General features: G+C 31.3%; 2 protein-coding genes across 3 annotated transcripts; one reads left to right on the plus strand and one right to left on the minus strand.

Moving 5' to 3' along the window:
- The first annotated feature begins 1015 nt into the window (after positions 1-1015).
- LOC130447020 (phospholipid phosphatase 2-like) lies at positions 1016-3589 on the plus strand. The gene is made up of 3 exons (XM_056783620.1): positions 1016-1243; positions 2020-2498; positions 3148-3589. Exons 1-3 carry the CDS (start codon positions 1108-1110, stop codon positions 3448-3450), a joined length of 918 nt encoding a protein of 305 aa, XP_056639598.1. The 5' UTR covers positions 1016-1107; the 3' UTR covers positions 3451-3589.
- Positions 3576-18234, minus strand: LOC130447019 (vanin-like protein 1). 2 transcript variants are annotated; one of them, XM_056783619.1, is made up of 9 exons: positions 18186-18234; positions 18018-18129; positions 11199-11306; positions 11003-11122; positions 8377-8522; positions 7747-7961; positions 6838-7037; positions 6239-6462; positions 5494-6009 (listed from the first exon to the last, which is right to left on the minus strand). In XM_056783619.1, exons 2-9 carry the CDS (start codon positions 18081-18083, stop codon positions 5610-5612), a joined length of 1479 nt encoding a protein of 492 aa, XP_056639597.1. In that variant the 5' UTR covers positions 18084-18129; positions 18186-18234; the 3' UTR covers positions 5494-5609. The 2 variants fall into 2 exon arrangements, with proteins under 2 accessions (XP_056639596.1, XP_056639597.1); XM_056783618.1 differs by lacking the exon at positions 18186-18234 and having other exon boundaries at positions 3576-6009; positions 18018-18154.
- Positions 18235-20203: the final 1969 nt, after the last annotated feature.

Below are 20203 nucleotides of genomic sequence, written 5' to 3' on the forward strand. Positions count from 1 at the left end.
TATGTATTCAATAAATTTGATGGACTTTGTTGTTTGAAATAATCAAACAAAAGCTTGGTTATCCCAAATTTCGTACAAAATGGTTCCCAAAATAAAGACAACCATAGATGTAAGCGAAGGGGAGCAGCTTTGACATTTTTGAATGTGTACATTACTTGATCAATAAAAATATTTAAACATTATGTCACAAGATTATAACTAGTATCGTTGACGTCGAAAATTTTTGTTTTGGTTTACAATGCCTTATCAGAAACATTAGATCGCACTTACCTTGATATTTTCATTAACTAACATCACAATGCACAGTGTCACAATTTATTTGGTAAATTGTCATTCTTTCAAATGTACATTCCACATATTCTGATCAGCCCTCGTAGTATTATTAACACATCCAGGCACACTAATATATGAAGAACTTTGTTTACTGTGATATAAAACCAAAACACTTAAGTTAAAAAAAGACATATTCTCATTAGAAATGAGTAAATTTAGCTCAAATATCACTAGTTTTTTAACAAAATAACTTCAAAGAATACATTTACTTATTATAAATAAAAGTTAGATACTTATGTTATATATTGGAATCTAAAATTTCTATTATAGCAAGGATGCAAGGAATGTTATGTAAAGACTATCTATCACTTCACAAAAAGGTAACAAAAACACGAAGAATCCTACAGACAGGAGAGACAAAAAACTTCATCTTGCCCATGCGGCGTTGCACGATTTAATAATTAATTTAATAAATTCGGAACACTATAGTTGTTATCGTGGATTTTATTCTCACTAAAACATTTTAAAAAAAAGTAACTAGATTCGAGTATTTGAATAAATTATGTGCACAAAACTACCCTACTAACAACTTGTAATAGAGTAAAAAGTTTGCTCTTCCCTCACAATGTATTTAACACAATTATGTTACCAACCAAATCTGATATAGTACCTTGACCACAAAAAATTCTTATCATTTAGTAAATGTTTGTTCGAATGACGTGGCCTAGAAATGTTTATAATTATCCACGTAAAATCTAATTGATAAAACTATGTTTTCATTCTGCTTATATAATTCCGTTACCCCGAAACATTGCATATGATTCGAATTGAAAAATGGGTGCCATTTTGTCTGCTCTAGGCGTCCCAGAACCAAAACTATCACTACAACCTAAGAAAATCGTGGTAGGTGTTTTATTCGGCAATCAAATAACCTCGGCTTATTTATTAAATGTTTTAATTTGGATATTTGGTAAGTTTACAATCTTCAATTATACAAATCATTTTTCAACAAGCACGTTTTCATGTATACAGGATGTCTCATTTATCAAGTGTGCTTAACTTGTTCATAATCAACAATCTTTAAACTAAATTCTATATAGTGTTTAAACTGTAAACAAAAAATTCTCAATGAAATCATATTTGTCAATCAAATACCCTAAATTTATGTTTTTTGTTGTTTATATGGATGGTAGCTATGTAAAAATCGATAATATCGATATTTACATCGATATACTGGCGAGGATCAAAACGTTGAATAAAAACACTATTTGCAAACTAGAAAAACCTTTATTATAAATATGGACATACATGCTATTTGACCGTTATTAAGGTTCAATTTCGAGTAGAAATATAATCCTCATACTTGTACTGAGTGACAACATTTTCACTACAATAGGCTAGCAGCATGAAAATGATATCCAAACCTACTAGTTAGGCAACTTATAATACTGCGGCATATTGTATTAAAATGTATTTAATATTTTATGAAAGAATTATAGGTAATTTTTATTGATGCGTCATTTTTATCTTTTAGATTTTATATAATATTAATAAAATGAGGCTACTGTATTTTTTCAAATTATATTATGTTCATTATTCGATATATGGTGTCATAGTTTTAGAATACGAATATTTTATCCCATAACTAACGACCTCTCCCACTGTTGCCAGATTGTAAAAAAAATCAAACTATATTGTGGATTTCTCAAAATAGCTATTTAAATACATTCTGTAATCTTGTTTCAGTTGTTTTAATGATAATTCTACTTGAATTTGGTGTTATACCTTCAGTACAACAAGGTTTTTACTGTGAGGATCCCGTAATATCACACAAATACAGACAAGAAACTATATCTCCAGTGACATTAGGAGTAACAGCCTTTTTATTACCAACAATCATGGTCCTTTTGACGGAATTCCTCGTAACTGAGTCTATTAAAAACATCAATATATACAGTGTGGTTTTTTATGAAATTGAATGTTTAGTGGGAGTAACTAACACGTTGTTTATAACTTCTATAGCTAAAGTATTAGTCGGTGAACACAGGCCTCACTTTTTGGATAGTTGTCAACCGAATACGGCTAAAAATTGTACTGCAGGACAATTTATACCAAATTTTATTTGTACCAATGAAAATCTTGCAGTTATTGATATAGTTGATGCTTCGTTGTCTTTTCCTTCCGGACATTCTTCCATATCATGGTTTATTGGAATTTTCACATCGGTGAGTATGAATTAAAATTCGAAAATAGAACGAATAATTCTATGGGCGAATATAGTTTTAAAAATAAATATAAAATCTTATCACGATTACTTATGAAAAGGTTAACGAACTGTCATACTGCGGTTACTTTTCGGTTTTTATGATCTAATAGTCTGGCAACGTTGCAACAGTTAATTTATAGTCAGATAATTCGACACTATTTATTTGTTAAATACCACTATAATTAAAAATAACCATTTTTAATATGTTAAAGTATAGATTACAAGTTGAATCAATCAACTAAAATATTTAAAAATAAAACAATTTGTAAGGATCAGATTATCTTCAGGAATATTCACTCGAAGGTTTAGGATGAACGTAAATTGAATCAGAATAAAGATTTTTAGGTTCATGCTTACTATAAGTGTGTATGAAATAAAATTGTTATCATTCTATAATATATATAATACTTAATCGTTTATATACTTGAAATATCTTTATTAAGTAAAACATCAATTAATCTTACTAAAATTGATTTGTTTGAAATTCAGACACTGACCTACACTAAACAGTCTAGTTACACTACTACATGTTTGTTTATAAATAGTTAAACCAAATATGCCCATAAATAATTATGTATGAATTAATTTTATGATATACTTTTTTTCAGTATATAATACACAGTAAAATGCCTGTGGTAAACGCTGGTTATATCACAAAACAATTTTTTATTTGCATATGTATCACGTGGTCATTGTTATGTTCACTTTCGAGGATTACCGATAGGCGACACCACTGGTGGGATGTGCTAATAGGCAGTATACTCGGAATAGGAATTGCATTTTATAGCATCAGAATTATAAGAGAAAAATTGCGTGATCGTAACACTCAAATTTGTAGTATTTGCTTAGAAAGACGTATTTCGTTAGCGAATAAAAAACAAAATTTTCCAAATATTCACGATAGTTCATAGTAAACAATTTTAACAAACGTGTTATTTATATTTTTAATGCTCAAAAATATCCGGTAAAATTTTATGTATTCGGTAAAAAGTTTTTTTTATTGTAATTATTGCATCGGTTAATACACGCTTATTCAAAGAACCAACAAAATGTTTCTATTTCTAATTTAATTTTTTTGATTCCTAAACTTGGCGTTCATCTCACTATGTGTTTATTATTCACTTTAGTTGCCAAATTTCGTCGCGAAACACCATGTATAACATTTAATTTGTAGTAAAAGTAGAATGGTCGCCATAGTCTCAAGTACGACGGAAGTAGCCATCTTAAAAATCTAAGTTTGTCTCATTTAATCTTAGTTGTTAGAGAGCTTGTGTGTGTTTCTGGAAATTTTAATTGATATAACAGTATTTTTAGTAAAGTTATTTGTGTTTTGTTTTGTATTTACATGAGTGTCCGTTACGATTAATTATAATAGTGATTAGATTACAAACAAAATGGTTAGTTCTGTAGTTTAAAGAAGCTGTAACATTCCTAAAAATAAATGGATCACTTTTGACAGGTAAGTTGATTTTTCTTTATTCACTATTATTCAGCTACAATTAATTATAAATATATAAAACGCAAAAGAAAAATTTCATATTTTGATAATTGAAAAGGTTAAGGCATAGGCGTACCATATTACTAAAAATAGTAAAATAAAATGTTTTCCTAAGATTGTTTGAAAAACAAATGTTAAACAAATTTTGTTAATAAATTAAATTGAACACCTACAAGAACTAGACGTACAATAAAGATTATTTGTCGATTCTTCATAATTATATTGTATTGTTACAACTTTTTAAATGTTTTTGTTGATAAAAGACAAAAAATTGATACTTTGATGTATTTCGGTCTTCACTCAAAATATATTTTGATTTTTTACCAGTTTTTTGTAACAAAATAAGCTACCTAATATTAAGACGATTTATCAAGGAAAAAATGGCATTTTCTGTGTTTGGTAATTTAGATTTATAGCTTACAATTCAACTTAAATATACTGTGTCATTTGAAAATAAGATAAGCCTCTACCAGGGCTATCATTAAGAATGGAAACAACTACTGTAGCTACTTTTATAAATCTATATTAGAATTAAAATAGGAACTCATGGTTTTAGAAAAAAAGATGCTTTATCTTTATCAAATTTTATTGGATGTAAGGAAAAAAATTAAAACTGTGAAGGAAATAGTTAGTTTGTTAAAAAAAACTTACTTTCCGTTGACCATGAAAATATTACAATTTAGCTTAAGCAAAAAAATAATTAAAAGACTTCAGAAAAACTGTCGGAAAAAAAGTAAAACATAACTAAAAGTAACAATTGAGAGGAATTGGATAGCTGTGAGCCCAATCCTTTATATTACTTGAGAATAATGCTTCTGATACTTTGAATTTCCTTAAAATACACCGTTTTCTTAAAATTTAACTATCCCCATGAGTTATCTATGACATTACTGACACCCTGACTGCTAGAGACTCGATTTCCTGACAATCTCTAATTTCCCGTAAGCAAATATTCTCAAAAATTGTATCTATAAAATTAGTCACAATATAATAAATAATTTAAATAATAATTTAGAGTCAAGGCATCGCCTTACATATCCAAGAAATAATATAATGAGAGTTAATTAAAGCACGCCTGTGGTAAAGCGGATATTACCATATGCAACCATCATCCTAGGCATCTAACTTTTGTTTATTGTCCCTTCCTAATACTTTTAATATATTAGTTCACAAATTCAATAGAAATATTAATTTATTCATCTCAATGTCCATTATTAATAATAATAATTAAGTTTTATCGTATTTCGAACTGTGTCGATTATAAAATCAAATTTATTATATCCATATAACCAAAACTGAATAATTTCAAGGTTAAAGTTCATTACGCGTTCGCTATTTTCGCGACTGATCATCGATCTCACTATTTCTGTTGAGTTTAAAAATGGTATAACCTTCTGTTTATGCAACACATAATACTTCTACGTATTGTATCATACTTCACGTAGCTTAAATATTAATTGAAAAAGAAACATTTTCAGTTTTATCATATATTTGTTGCAATATTGTCATCTTGTATCAAAAAAAAAAATACGAAGGAGTTTACAATCTTAATAATATTTACATTTTCAAAACTTACAAAAATAAACGATGAAATACAAAAATACAGGTAAAGAATACGATATTGAACGTGTTGGAAACGGCGCTACTAGTTTCCATTATTCCAAAAGCGACAACATCGGTCGGTTCTTGATCATTCAAATAAACTACTTTCCTCGCGTGATTTGCAATAACGAGATTAAAGGTACTATTAAACACCGGTACAAGGTTTGTAGTTAGAGATATCGGTCGATAGAATGAGTAAGAATCACTCGAGATGCTCGTGTTCACTGATATTCTTTTAAATTTAGTCGTAAGTCCCACGTTGTGTTTACCGCAAGTACTTATATCAGAAGTGGCGCAACCAATCAAAGAACATATTTTATGGGTTTTTTTACTACCTAATATTCCAATGGGGCCGGTGTAAGCCATAATTCTGAAAATAATTTATAACCACAAATAAAAAAAACATTTTGTACAGCAATAACCATCCAAAAAATAAAAAGTAGAAGAAGAATCGTGGTTAATAACGTTCGGACTGATTCGTTAGAAATAAATTTTAATTTTAAAAACTGTTTCTACGTTAAAATTAGGTAGCGGCGTTGCCAGATTTTAAAAAGTATCACACATTCTACGGAATACTGAAATATTATAAATATAATTACCTATAGACTTCCTCTGAGTTGACAGGCGCATAAGATACGTTAACCGAGAATTGGCAACAGAAACCCTTGTAGCAAACTTCTTTACTAACATTCAATCGAGATATGTTTAAAGTTTTGAATGAATATTTATCATAATCGAAGAATCTACTGGCGTTGTATGTATCTAAATGATTGGCAACGTTGTTATCCAAATTTTCGAATCCTCTTAATTTCGTTCCTTCTCCCTGTAAAATAACATACTGTTACGAACAAGTTCGCAAAATGGTTCCTTAGGCCGGCTCTGTCCAGCTACTATGGAATTTTAAACATTCACATTATTTATAAATGGCGGAAGCGCTTTTGATTATAGCGGGCGGTTTATTTACAGTATTTCTTTTAAATAAAACTTCGAAAAGAAGCCACTGCAATATTTTGGTTATTCACTTGATTGTTTTTTGGTTATAATTTAGACACTGCAACACAAGGGACATAAATAAATTTCTCAACAAAATTGAAACAAGTGCATATACGAGGGTTGCTACTTGAGTTTCGAGATAGACAAAAATAAATATTTATAATTGGATATGACTCGATTTTTGTTTTGTGTCATATAAACTTACTAAAACTCTCATATCCGGAGTATTTTTAACAGTGGCTATCAATAATTTACTTCCGGCGTTTCCTGAGATGTAATAAGCAAATGCAGTACCATCTGCCCCCCATATCCCACTACCACCTATTCCTACTTCTGGGATATCCAAACCAGCCGCCAAAAGATTTATTCTATTGGCAATTGCGTATCCGGATTGCGTTGTTAATGCTGAAATTTAAATTATTATTTAGTGTAAATCGTTATAGGAAAAATTATATTTAGTATAAACAATATCTTGTTCCTTGTGCCGGACCTGTCCAAAAACATGCGATCCAAGAGTACGAATCAATTTTATTATATACGAGAAAAATTATAACGTGGCAACAATGGTAAACATCCGTCATTTGTCTTTCAAAACTCATACAAACTGTAAATAAAACATAGATAAGATAGATATATATATATATATATATATATATATATATATATATATATATATATATAAAAGCTTGTTTTAAGTGGCACTGGTAGAAAGAGAAAGAACATCGGTATATCACTTTCTATTTATCTCTATTCTGATTGAATCGAAATGACGTCAAAGTGCCGATTATCCCCTAATTTAATTTCACTTATATCACTTTCTCTCTATTTTTGATATTTTCTCTATAAAATTAAATTGAATAGCATGGAATAAAGGAAATTTGATCGTTTTGTATGTACAATTAGTAGGTATTAGTTCTATTCAACGTAATTTAATTTATTTACCCTCTAAATATAATCATTGGATACATAAATATTGAAATAGTTTAAAATATTTGTTAAAAGTAGGGTTATGTTTACCAAATATGAAGAAATCGATAACCACACATCTATTTTAGATAAAATAATATAAGAAAGTTAAAAGTATAAACTAATTTTTTTGTTTTTGTCTACTTACAATGAAAGTAAGGTAAAAATGATGACCAAGAAGTTGGATACACGACATCAGTTACGTTTTTAGAAAGTATAGTTTTCGAAGGATTACTGAAAAAGATGTCCTGACTGGAAAATACACCAAACGTGATACCAAAATCAGTAATGAATGTTGTTTGATTTTGGTCAGGATTTCCTGGTGTTAATTGAGGTTCGGACGAAAGATTTATTTTACGATATCTGAAATTATAGTTATATTTTAAAATTTCATCAAAAATCAGAATTTATAATGCTTAACAATTATCTATAGCATTCTGAAACTCCTTAAAATTAGTGCCTCTTAAACATGTTTTAATTATATTCTGAAACTATTTAGAATACTCTACGAGGTTTGCTATTAAATTGCGAGATATGGCAGCACTGATGTGAATATGTCAAATCTGTCGTTGTTATCATGAAGTTTGACATTTTTAATGGTGAATAGAGAAAGTTGAGCAGCAATCGTCGTAAAATTACACCGAAAAATATATCTAAAATTATCTGGGATGATTTAAATTGTTTTAAAATAGCTTAGAACTATATTTAATGACGTGGATTGTTCCAGAAATAATATGTATGATGAAACTAAGTATAAATATTAGTTCGAAGTACTTACTTAGCAACTATTTTTCCATTTTTATCAAATACAAGGTTAGTACTATAATACAATGTTTTATTGGATTCGTCTATCGCTTTTTCTAATAAATTCGTTACAACATATATTCCATTACCACGAGCTGCGTTTGATAGTTTTTGTAACCACTAAAAAACAAAGCAGGTTCTCAAAACTAGTTATACTAAGCACCACAATGTGTAAAAATGGTTATTTAATTGTGGAACAATCTAAAGTATGTTGAAATCATTTAAAATGTGCCAAAATTATCTAATACATTTCAAAAACATCCAAAATGATATGGAATTCTTCGAAACGGTTTCAGGAAGCATCAGATTAATTGAGAATGTTTAAAAAACAACTTTTACTATTAGAGAGTATTCTGGAAGTGTCGAAAATACTTCAAATACATCTCTTTAATGTAATGTACAATGTCTTAGATGACCAAAAAACATAATAATGCGATCTAGAATGCTCTAGATTGACCCAGAACATTCTAAAATGATATAGAATACTTCAAAATTATTCTAGAATGTCTAAGACAGATTGAGAATGTTTTAAATGATCTGTAGCATTCTAAATATATATTTAAAATGATATACTCAATATTGTACAATATCCTAGATCTAAAATGATATTAAATGATCTAGAATACTCTAGGTAAACCAAAAACTTTGACCTAAACGTTACAAAATGACTTAGAGGACTTCAAAATTAATCTAGAATATGAGATCGAATCGAGAGTGCTTTTGAACGAGTTTGAGTTGTCTTTACCGTTGGAGGGTATTCTGTAAGGCTCTAAAATAATATTAAATGATATAGAATATTTTAAAATGACTCAAAACGTTCTAAAATGATATAGAATGCTTCAAAATTAGTCTAGAATGTATAATATCAAATATAGAGTGCTTTTGAACAAGTTGAGGTGACCCTTACTGCCATAGGGTATTCTGTAATGCTTTAAAATAAGAATGAATGATCTAGAATCCTCTTGAATGACCTAGAACATTTCAAAATAGTATAGAATGTTACAAAATTAGTCTAGAATGTATAAGATCGAATCGAGAGTGCTTTTGAACGAGTTTGAGTTGTCTTTACCGTTGGATGGTATTTTATAAGGCTCTAAAATAATATTAAATGCTCTAGAATATTTTAAAATGACTCAAAACGTTCTAAAATGATATAGAATGCTTCAAAATTAGTCTAGAATGTATAATATCAAATATAGAGTGCTTTTGAACAAGTTGAGGTGACCCTTACTGCCATAGGGTATTCTGTAATGCTTTAAAATAAGAATGAATGATCTAGAATCCTCTTGAATGACCTAGAACATTTCAAAATAGTATAGAATGTTACAAAATTAGTCTAGAATGTATAAGATCGAATCGAGAGTGCTTTTGAACGAGTTTGAGTTGTCTTTACCGTTGGAGGGTATTTTATAAGGCTCTAAAATAATATTAAATGATCTAGAATATTTTAAAATAACTCAAAACGTTCTAAAATGATATAGAATGCTTCAAAATTAGTCTAGAATGTATAATATCAAATATAGAGTGCTTTTGAACAAGTTGAGGTGACCCTTACTGCCATAGGGTATTCTGTAATGCTTTAAAATAAGAATGAATGATCTAGAATCCTCTTGAATGACCTAGAACATTTCAAAATAGTATAGAATGTTACAAAATTAGTCTAGAATGTATAAGATCGAATCGAGAGTGCTTTTGAACGAGTTTGAGTTGTCTTTACCGTTGGATGGTATTTTATAAGGCTCTAAAATAATATTAAATGCTCTAGAATATTTTAAAATAACTCAAAACGTTCTAAAATGATATAGAATGCTTCAAAATTAGTCTAGAATGTATAATATCAAATATAGAATGCTTTTGAACAAGTTGAGGTGACCCTTACTGCCATAGGGTATTCTGTAATGCTTTAAAATAAGAATGAATGATCTAGAATCCTCTTGAATGACCTAGAACATTTCAAAATAGTATAGAATGTTACAAAATTAGTCTAGAATGTATAAGATCGAATCGAGAGTGCTTTTGAACGAGTTAGAGTTATATTTACTATTGTATGGTATTCTGTAATGCTCTAAAATAAGATTGAATAATATAAAATACTCTAAAATGATCCAAAAATTATTCTAGAACGTTCTGAAATGATATAGAATACTTCAAAATTAATCAAAGTTGTCTTTACTAGTGTAGAATTTTTTAGAAGGCTCTGGAATACAATCAAATTATCTAGAATGCTCTAAAGTCACTTGAAACGTATCATAATGATCGAGAGTGTTTTGAAACGAGCTGGGAATGATTTAGAATACTTCTATAAAGTATTAGATTGATTGAAAGTGATTTAAAATGATCTGAAATATCTCCAATGAAATTCTTAAAGTTGTAAAATATTCTAGAAGGCTCTCAAATACTATGACTTGATCTAGAATTATAGATTTTTGGTATAGAAAGTTCTAGAACGTACTAAAATATTTGGAAATCATCGATAATGTTTCTAAATGATCTAAAATGACAAAAAAAATACTATACATTGTATCAATACGCTTTAAACAAATTACAATTTTATTAATGAAGCAGTAAAAAAATTAAAATTCCTGCTCCCGCATACTCACATAATTTTCGAAATCGGTCTCGTTACCAACATTAGGAATTTGAATTGCATATCCAGTTGTATCATTAACGATTCCAGTCAAACCGTATTCGGGAAAAACTATAATTTGTACGTTACTTTCCTGAAATTGATTAAATGAAATGAAATAATCACTTTTTCCCAACAAAACTAATCCAATAATGGAAAAAAATGATTACCTTAGCTTTTTCTATATACCAAACGTATTGAACTAAATTTTGTTCCACAGTTTCGTTTACAGAGCTCAGAATAATCGGTTGATATTCGACAACAGCTGCTATATAATCCTGAAAAAAGCATTCGAGTCATGGGAATGTTGAAGAACAAATAACTATAAAATATACAATAAAAAAATAAAATCTAATGGTTGTTATACACGTTACGGTTCGCCGGCACAGATAACCTCTCCGGTAAACCTACCGATTTCCATTCGATTATCCCGTGTCCTCCCGGGACACGAATATTCCTGAATTTGGAAGTTAAACAGTAAAAATTTGACAGGATAATTGATTTTTGCTACCGAATCGAAATCACTTTGAACAATCTGCGCTCTAGAGGGAACTAAGTGCTTGTCATTAGGCCCAGTTCTTGAGAATGTTTTCAACTTTTATCCTCCTTTCCCTTCGTATTTTCTCATTTGGAAAACTGTCGCCGAAATGCGTTGAAACGCAAGACTTCATGGCCCCAGTTGCACATAAGCAAGCCAGAGTTTTTCACCTTCCTCGTGGTATTCAGACTAATTCTAGTACCCCAAACCACTGTTGCATATGTGATGATCGGTCTAACAATTGCCATGTACATCCACCGTAGGATCTTTGGGTTACAACCCCAAAGTTTGTGCACACCATCAAGGATTTTGTGGCTTTGGTGATTATCTCTTTTACATGGTTGTTCCAGAAGTTTACTATCTAACCCTGGGTGTGGAAGCTTGTTCAAATGTTGATATTTTTGAGTTGATAGGTTGCAAACATTTTTTTCGAAAATTTGAAGCCCTATAACTCCTCATGGACATAACTTGGTAGATACTTTGGACTCTGTATCGTCTTTTATGCGGGACACCCTGTATATTTATTTTTAAGACGTTTTCATTTCATCTCGTCTTTCTACATTATTTATATAATTACTCATATTATACAAATATGACACAATTCTCGTCATCAACATTTCAGAGTAAATGATAAAACAATTCAATAAACTGATAAAATATTAAAAGAATTTTGATCATAATATTTCAGATAATACAAAAAAAAATATCCAATTCGGTATCTTTCTATTATACAAGCAAATCCAGAATTCCGTTCAATCTGTTTTACCACGAAATTATAGGAGTTAGATCTGACAACACTGCATTGTGTAATTAAGTCTCTACCATTGCGCAATTTAGCAAAATGTCAAAATCAGGTGATGTCCATCTAAAAAATGGCCGACGTGGGGTTAACATATGCTTGGCTTTGTTATTTTTTTTGACCTATGTCTGAAAAGTAAAAATATTGGAAAGTGGTTTAAAATGAGCAGGATTCTGACTAAAGCCTTTTTCTATCTAATGAAAAGGTACCGACTCCAAAGCTTTAAGATAAGCTAACAGGAGAAAGTCTATTGTTTACCCCACGACCGCCATTTTGATGAACAACAGTCTTAAATTATTGCAATGGGCATTTGGTGGTGAAAGTGTTTAACCAGAAACTGTGTTTCGCAGATACATCGAAGATGAGGATGAAACGCGTGCTGGTAAAACCTCTTCTTTAGTTTCGAATTGAAATATTGAGAGAATAAGACACATGATGGAAAAATATCCAAGATGTGTTAATGAAACGATTGGGCAACTCGTGGCGTTAGATCCGCAACAGTGGTCGGCGTTATCTCTCGATTTGTTTCCTTGTGATTTTTTTCTAAGAGGTTTTTTGAAAACTCGTATTTATGTTCACGATCCAAGGAACTTTCAAGATTTAAAGACATCCAGAAGGAAATTGGAAACACAAAGTTTTTGAAAAAAAAAAGGGGAAGTTATACCGTCGCAGCTTGTATATTCCCTTGGATGTTTTTAATACCTCCGTAAAAACGATAAAAGTTTCCATATTTTTCTGGTAGGTCTAGAAATTTCCATAAAATTCTCATATATTAAGATTTTGGCAGACAATTTGAAAAGCAACGGTTTTAACACCCAAAAGATGGGTTTAAAGTGAGGTTATGGGTGTAAAACGGCATCAGTGTTGCCGGATGACACATAATTATTAGATTTTAATATAATTTTCATCGTTTCCGATAAAATATTAAATGATAACAAGAAAAATGTCTTGAGCATTTGTTAAGTCGCATAATTTTCAGATAATCCCCATATTTTACAATTCTGACAGAGTTTGAAAAGCAACGGTTTTAGCACCCAAAAGACTAGGTATAAAGGGGATTTTAGGTGTTAAGCGGCATCAGTGTTGCCAGATGGCACCTAATTATCAGATTTTTAGATATTTTTCATCGTTTTTAATAAAAACGAAATGTTAACATAAAGAATGTCTTAATTGTTTGTAAGGTCGCAAAATATTAAGACCATTCAAATATATCAAGATTTTGGCAGACAGTTTGAAGAGCAATGGTTTCAACACCACTAAGACGGGGTATAAAGGGGGGTTATGGGTGTAAAGAGGCATCAGTGCTGCCAGATGACTCGAAATTATCAGAATTAACATGAAAAATGTTTTATTTCATCGTTGGGTCGCAAAATTTTCAAATAATACCCATATTTTATGATTTTGGCAGACAGTTTGAAAAGCAACGCTTTTAACATACAAAAGATGTATTAAAAGTGAGGTTATGGGTGTAAAACGGCATCAGTGTTGCAAGATAACGCTTAATTATCAGAATTAACACGAAAAATGTTTTATTTCATCGTTGGGTCGCAAAATTTTCAAATAATACCCATATTTTATGATTTTGGCAGACAGTTTGAAAAGCAACGGTTTTAACATCCAAAAGATATGTTTAAAAGTGAGGTTATGGGTGTAAAGAGGCATCAGTGCTGCCAGATGACTCGAAATTATCAGAATTAACATGAAAAATGTTTTATTTCATCGTTGGGTCGCAAAATTTTCAAATAATATCCTTATTTTAAGATTTTGGCAGACAGTTTGAAAAGTAAAGGTTTTAACATCCAAAAGATGGGTTTAAAGTGAGGTTATGGGTGTAAAACGGCATCAGTGTTGCAAGATAACGCACAATTATCAGAATTAACACGAAAAATGTCTTATTTCTTCGTTAGGTCGCAAAATTTTCAAATAATACCCTTATTTTACGATTTTGGCAGACAATTTGAAGAGCAACAGTTTTAACACCCAAAAGATGGGTTTAAAGTGATGTTATGGGTGTAAAACGGCATCAGTGTTGCAAGATAGCGCATAATTATCAGAATTAACACGAAAAATGTCTTATTTCTTCGTTGGGTCGCAAAATTTTCAAATAATACCCATATTTTATGATTTTCGCAGACAATTTGAAAAGCAAAGGTTTTAACACCCAAAAGATGGGTTTAAAGTGATGTTATGGGTGTAAAACGGCATCAGTGTTGCAAGATAGCGCATAATTATCAGAATTAACACGAAAAATGTCTTATTTCTTCGTTAGGTCGCAAAATTTTCAAATAATACCCTTATTTTACGATTTTCGCAGACAATTTGAAGAGCAAAGGGTTTAACACCCAAAAGATGGGTTTAAAGTGAGGTTATGGGTGTAAAACGGCATCAGTGTTGCAAGATAACGCATAATTATCAGAATTAACACGAAAAATGTCTTATTTCTTCGTTAGGTCGCAAAATTTTCAAATAATACCCTTATTTTACGATTTTGGCAGACAATTTGAAGAGCAACAGTTTTAACACCCAAAAGATGGGTTTAAAGTGATGTTATGGGTGTAAAACGGCATCAGTGTTGCAAGATAGCGCATAATTATCAGAATTAACACGAAAAATGTCTTATTTCTTCGTTAGGTCGCAAAATTTTCAAATAATACCCTTATTTTACGATTTTGGCAGACAATTTGAAGAGCAACAGTTTTAACACCCAAAAGATGGGTTTAAAGTGATGTTATGGGTGTAAAACGGCATCAGTGTTGCAAGATAGCGCATAATTATCAGAATTAACACGAAAAATGTCTTATTTCTTCGTTGGGTCGCAAAATTTTCAAATAATACCCATATTTTATGATTTTCGCAGACAATTTGAAAAGCAAAGGTTTTAACACCCAAAAGATGGGTTTAAAGTGATGTTATGGGTGTAAAACGGCATCAGTGTTGCAAGATAGCGCATAATTATCAGAATTAACACGAAAAATGTCTTATTTCTTCGTTAGGTCGCAAAATTTTCAAATAATACCCTTATTTTACGATTTTGGCAGACAATTTGAAGAGCAACAGTTTTAACACCCAAAAGATGGGTTTAAAGTGATGTTATGGGTGTAAAACGGCATCAGTGTTGCAAGATAGCGCATAATTATCAGAATTAACACGAAAAATGTCTTATTTCTTCGTTAGGTCGCAAAATTTTCAAATAATACCCTTATTTTACGATTTTCGCAGACAATTTGAAGAGCAAAGGGTTTAACACCCAAAAGATGGGTTTAAAGTGATGTTATGGGTGTAAAACGGCATCAGTGTTGCAAGATAACGCATAATTATCAGAATTAACACGAAAAATGTCTTATTTCTTCGTTAGGTCGCAAAATTTTCAAATAATACCCTTATTTTACGATTTTGGCAGACAATTTGAAGAGCAACAGTTTTAACACCCAAAAGATGGGTTTAAAGTGATGTTATGGGTGTAAAACGGCATCAGTGTTGCAAGATAGCGCATAATTATCAGAATTAACACGAAAAATGTCTTATTTCTTCGTTGGGTCGCAAAATTTTCAAATAATACCCATATTTTATGATTTTCGCAGACAATTTGAAAAGCAAAGGTTTTAACACCCAAAAGATGGGTTTAAAGTGAGATTAAGGGTGTAAAACGGCATCAGTGTTGCAAGATAGCGCATAATTATCAGAATTAACACGAAAAATGTCTTATTTCTTCGTTAGGTCGCAAAATTTTCAAATAATACCCTTATTTTACGATTTTCGCAGACAATTTGAAGAGCAAAGGGTTTAACACCCAAAAGATGGGTTTAAAGTGAGGTTATGGGTGTAAAACGGCATCAGTGTTGCAAGATAACGCATAATTATCAGAATTAACACGAAAAATGTCTTATTTCTTCGTTAGGTCGCAAAATTTTCAAATAATACCCTTATTTTACGATTTTGGCAGACAATTTGAAGAGCAAAGGGTTTAACACCCAAAAGATGGGTTTAAAGTGAGGTTATGGGTGTAAAACGGCATCAGTGTTGCAAGATAACGCATAATTATCAGAATTAACACGAAAAATGTCTTATTTCTTCGTTAGGTCGCAAAATTTTCAAATAATACCCTTATTTTACGATTTTGGCAGACAATTTGAAGAGCAACAGTTTTAACACCCAAAAGATGGGTTTAAAGTGATGTTATGGGTGTAAAACGGCATCAGTGTTGCAAGATAGCGCATAATTATCAGAATTAACACGAAAAATGTCTTATTTCTTCGTTAGGTCGCAAAATTTTCAAATAATACCCTTATTTTACGATTTTGGCAGACAATTTGAAGAGCAACAGTTTTAACACCCAAAAGATGGGTTTAAAGTGATGTTATGGGTGTAAAACGGCATCAGTGTTGCAAGATAGCGCATAATTATCAGAATTAACACGAAAAATGTCTTATTTCTTCGTTGGGTCGCAAAATTTTCAAATAATACCCATATTTTATGATTTTCGCAGACAATTTGAAAAGCAAAGGTTTTAACACCCAAAAGATGGGTTTAAAGTGAGATTAAGGGTGTAAAACGGCATCAGTGTTGCAAGATAGCGCATAATTATCAGAATTAACACGAAAAATGTCTTATTTCTTCGTTAGGTCGCAAAATTTTCAAATAATACCCTTATTTTACGATTTTCGCAGACAATTTGAAGAGCAAAGGGTTTAACACCCAAAAGATGGGTTTAAAGTGATGTTATGGGTGTAAAACGGCATCAGTGTTGCAAGATAACGCATAATTATCAGAATTAACACGAAAAATGTCTTATTTCTTCGTTAGGTCGCAAAATTTTCAAATAATACCCTTATTTTACGATTTTCGCAGACAATTTGAAGAGCAAAGGGTTTAACACCCAAAAGATGGGTTTAAAGTGAGGTTATGGGTGTAAAACGGCATCAGTGTTGCAAGATAACGCATAATTATCAGAATTAACACGAAAAATGTCTTATTTCTTCGTTAGGTCGCAAAATTTTCAAATAATACCCTTATTTTACGATTTTGGCAGACAATTTGAAGAGCAACAGTTTTAACACCCAAAAGATGGGTTTAAAGTGATGTTATGGGTGTAAAACGGCATCAGTGTTGCAAGATAGCGCATAATTATCAGAATTAACACGAAAAATGTCTTATTTCTTCGTTGGGTCGCAAAATTTTCAAATAATACCCATATTTTATGATTTTCGCAGACAATTTGAAAAGCAAAGGTTTTAACACCCAAAAGATGGGTTTAAAGTGAGATTAAGGGTGTAAAACGGCATCAGTGTTGCAAGATAGCGCATAATTATCAGAATTAACACGAAAAATGTCTTATTTCTTCGTTAGGTCTCAAAATTTTCAAATAATACCCTTATTTTACGATTTTGGCAGACAATTTGAAGAGCAAAGGTTTTAACACCAAAAAGTATTAAACTGTGTTGCCAAATGCCAAGTAATTGTGAGATGTTAATATAATTTTCATCGGAAGATCGAAAACTTTTCAAACGACACTCGTAAATACAGCAGTCATACACAAAATGGATGACAATGAGATGATGTAATAATATAATTGAATTATTTTGTTTATTATGATGAATATTTAAATAAAAAACAGTTAATCGTATTTTATTGTAATTAATAATTAAAACTCACCCCTTTTACACATTGAAATACTGTAAGTACAAAGAAACAAACTAAATGGACTTTTCCCACTGCCATGGTTACTTATCACTGCTGCAATTTAACACGATATCTATTCTATCTGCTAAAAATCGTTATCATTACTTTATTATCAATAAACACACACCCTAAATGTATTACTTTTTTTTTTCTCTCTAGATAAGTTGAAAGTATAAATATACGCGAGATTTGACTGGCAAGTTTTTTATTTACTGTATTTATAAACTGTTGAAGTGTTTGTATAAGATATCGATATTTGAAATGTTACGTTGTACTTAAAACGGGAATATGTGCGCCGCTATATCTTCCATAAAAAATTTCGGAACATCGTAATTTATACACAAAAAACCAGAGGCGGCTCAACTCAATGGGCCTTATAGGCACAAGGCTTGGAGTCGCTCTATTTTTCCTTCATCTATTTCTGTTCATGGCTGCTCCACGCCAGTTCTTTATTCCTATTCGTTCTAAATCTTCTCTACTTGTTTCTATCCAATTTTTCCGTGGACCCCCTCTTTTCCTTTTTGCTCCTTGTCCCCTTAACAAGGATCTTTTCACCCAACTATCTTCGTCCATTCTGGTTTCATGTCCCAGCTTGACCAAACAGTACTTGGATCACTGCGTTCCTCCTTGGAACCTTTCACTCCCATATGTTTATTTTGCTCTTGAAATATACTTTGATCTCAATATTCCTCATAGGACTCCAAACGTTTTGGTTCCTCTCGTCACTATTTTGTCGATTTCTCTGGTTTCAAATCCTTCGTTTGTCACTATCTCTTCCAGGTATTCGAACTCCTGGACTATAGCTTTCTTTTCGAAGAGTAGGAACATTTTTTCTGGATCCTTTTTCGTAGACGAGGATTTGTGTTTTGTTAGTGTACATCATCCCCTGGATACAAGGGTAAACAGACAGTGGGTTACCTTCGACAACTACTTCATTCTAGGTGTTATTCAGTGTCATTTTCACCAAATGTTATAATTTCTTAGGTATTCCGAGTGCTGCTAGCGCATGGACCAAATGTTGTCTATTTATTGAGTCATACGCCTGCTTGAAATCCCCAAAGAGGAGCTTAAAGTTTAATCTTTGGTTCCTAATGTAGTCTTTTGATTGTGATTTTTTTTATTGGATCATATAGTACGTAGGACATGGCAAATGACCACCATGGCTTTCCATATACATACGCCCACGTTTCCCATGACTATTCTTCATAATTGTGGACGAGCTTCGTTAATGCCACGTTAAATCTCCTCCTTTAATGCACGCATGGTTGTGGGCTTGTTGATCTAGACCTGTGATTTTAAATAACCTTATAAAAAGAAATCTAATGGTGTTGAATCAGACGATATAGGAGGCCAATTCTGATCACTGAATCTAGAGAGTACACGACCTGGAAATACCTCATGTAGTAATTGAAGTGTTTCATGAGTTGTATGGAATGTGGCACCGTCTTGTTGAATGGCGGCGTTTCGCAATGCCTCTCATTGATCTAGAGCCACCTAGCGACTTGGTAGAAGAATTTACGTCAGCCAATTGGTGGATTTAAGAGACTGAAAGTCTCATTCTGTATTTTTTTATGTGTTGATACCACAAATCTAACGTATTGATATTATTTTGTGAATTTTTCCGGGTTTTCGTATTCCTTAAGGGGGCCCCGTCATTATTTTAGCCCCGGGCCTTATAAATCTTAATCCGGCCCTGCCCCGAATTGTTCAGAAGTAAATACGAAGAAGTGATCAAGGTCGTTGAGTATCCCTTAACTTGATTCTTCAACTTTATCACCAGCTTTTGACTCATACCATCTTCATCCAAGCAAAAAATAAAATAAAAAACAAATTATATAATCCCTTAATCGATTTTTGTAAAACAGATATGTTCTTAAACTTGGCTTATTTCCTCGTAATAATCAGTATTGATCAGTTGTTTTATGTTTGATTTGAATTAGTATTCATTGCCATACTTTGGTTGCAAATTTATGAATCAATGTTAATTTCATATACGTGATAAACCACATCCTGTCTCCATTAAGTTGTAACGCCGTTTAAACGTAAACATGTTATAAAAAATGTACGTAACGTAATTCAAATCTCGATTTCCTTCAAAATCTACCAATAATATCGGAAAGATTGTTTTTATGATGGTTTTTGAATAAATTGGATGAAGT

This window comes from Diorhabda sublineata, chromosome 7 (genome assembly GCF_026230105.1).
Source record: "Diorhabda sublineata isolate icDioSubl1.1 chromosome 7, icDioSubl1.1, whole genome shotgun sequence".
NCBI lineage: Eukaryota > Metazoa > Arthropoda > Insecta > Coleoptera > Chrysomelidae > Diorhabda > Diorhabda sublineata.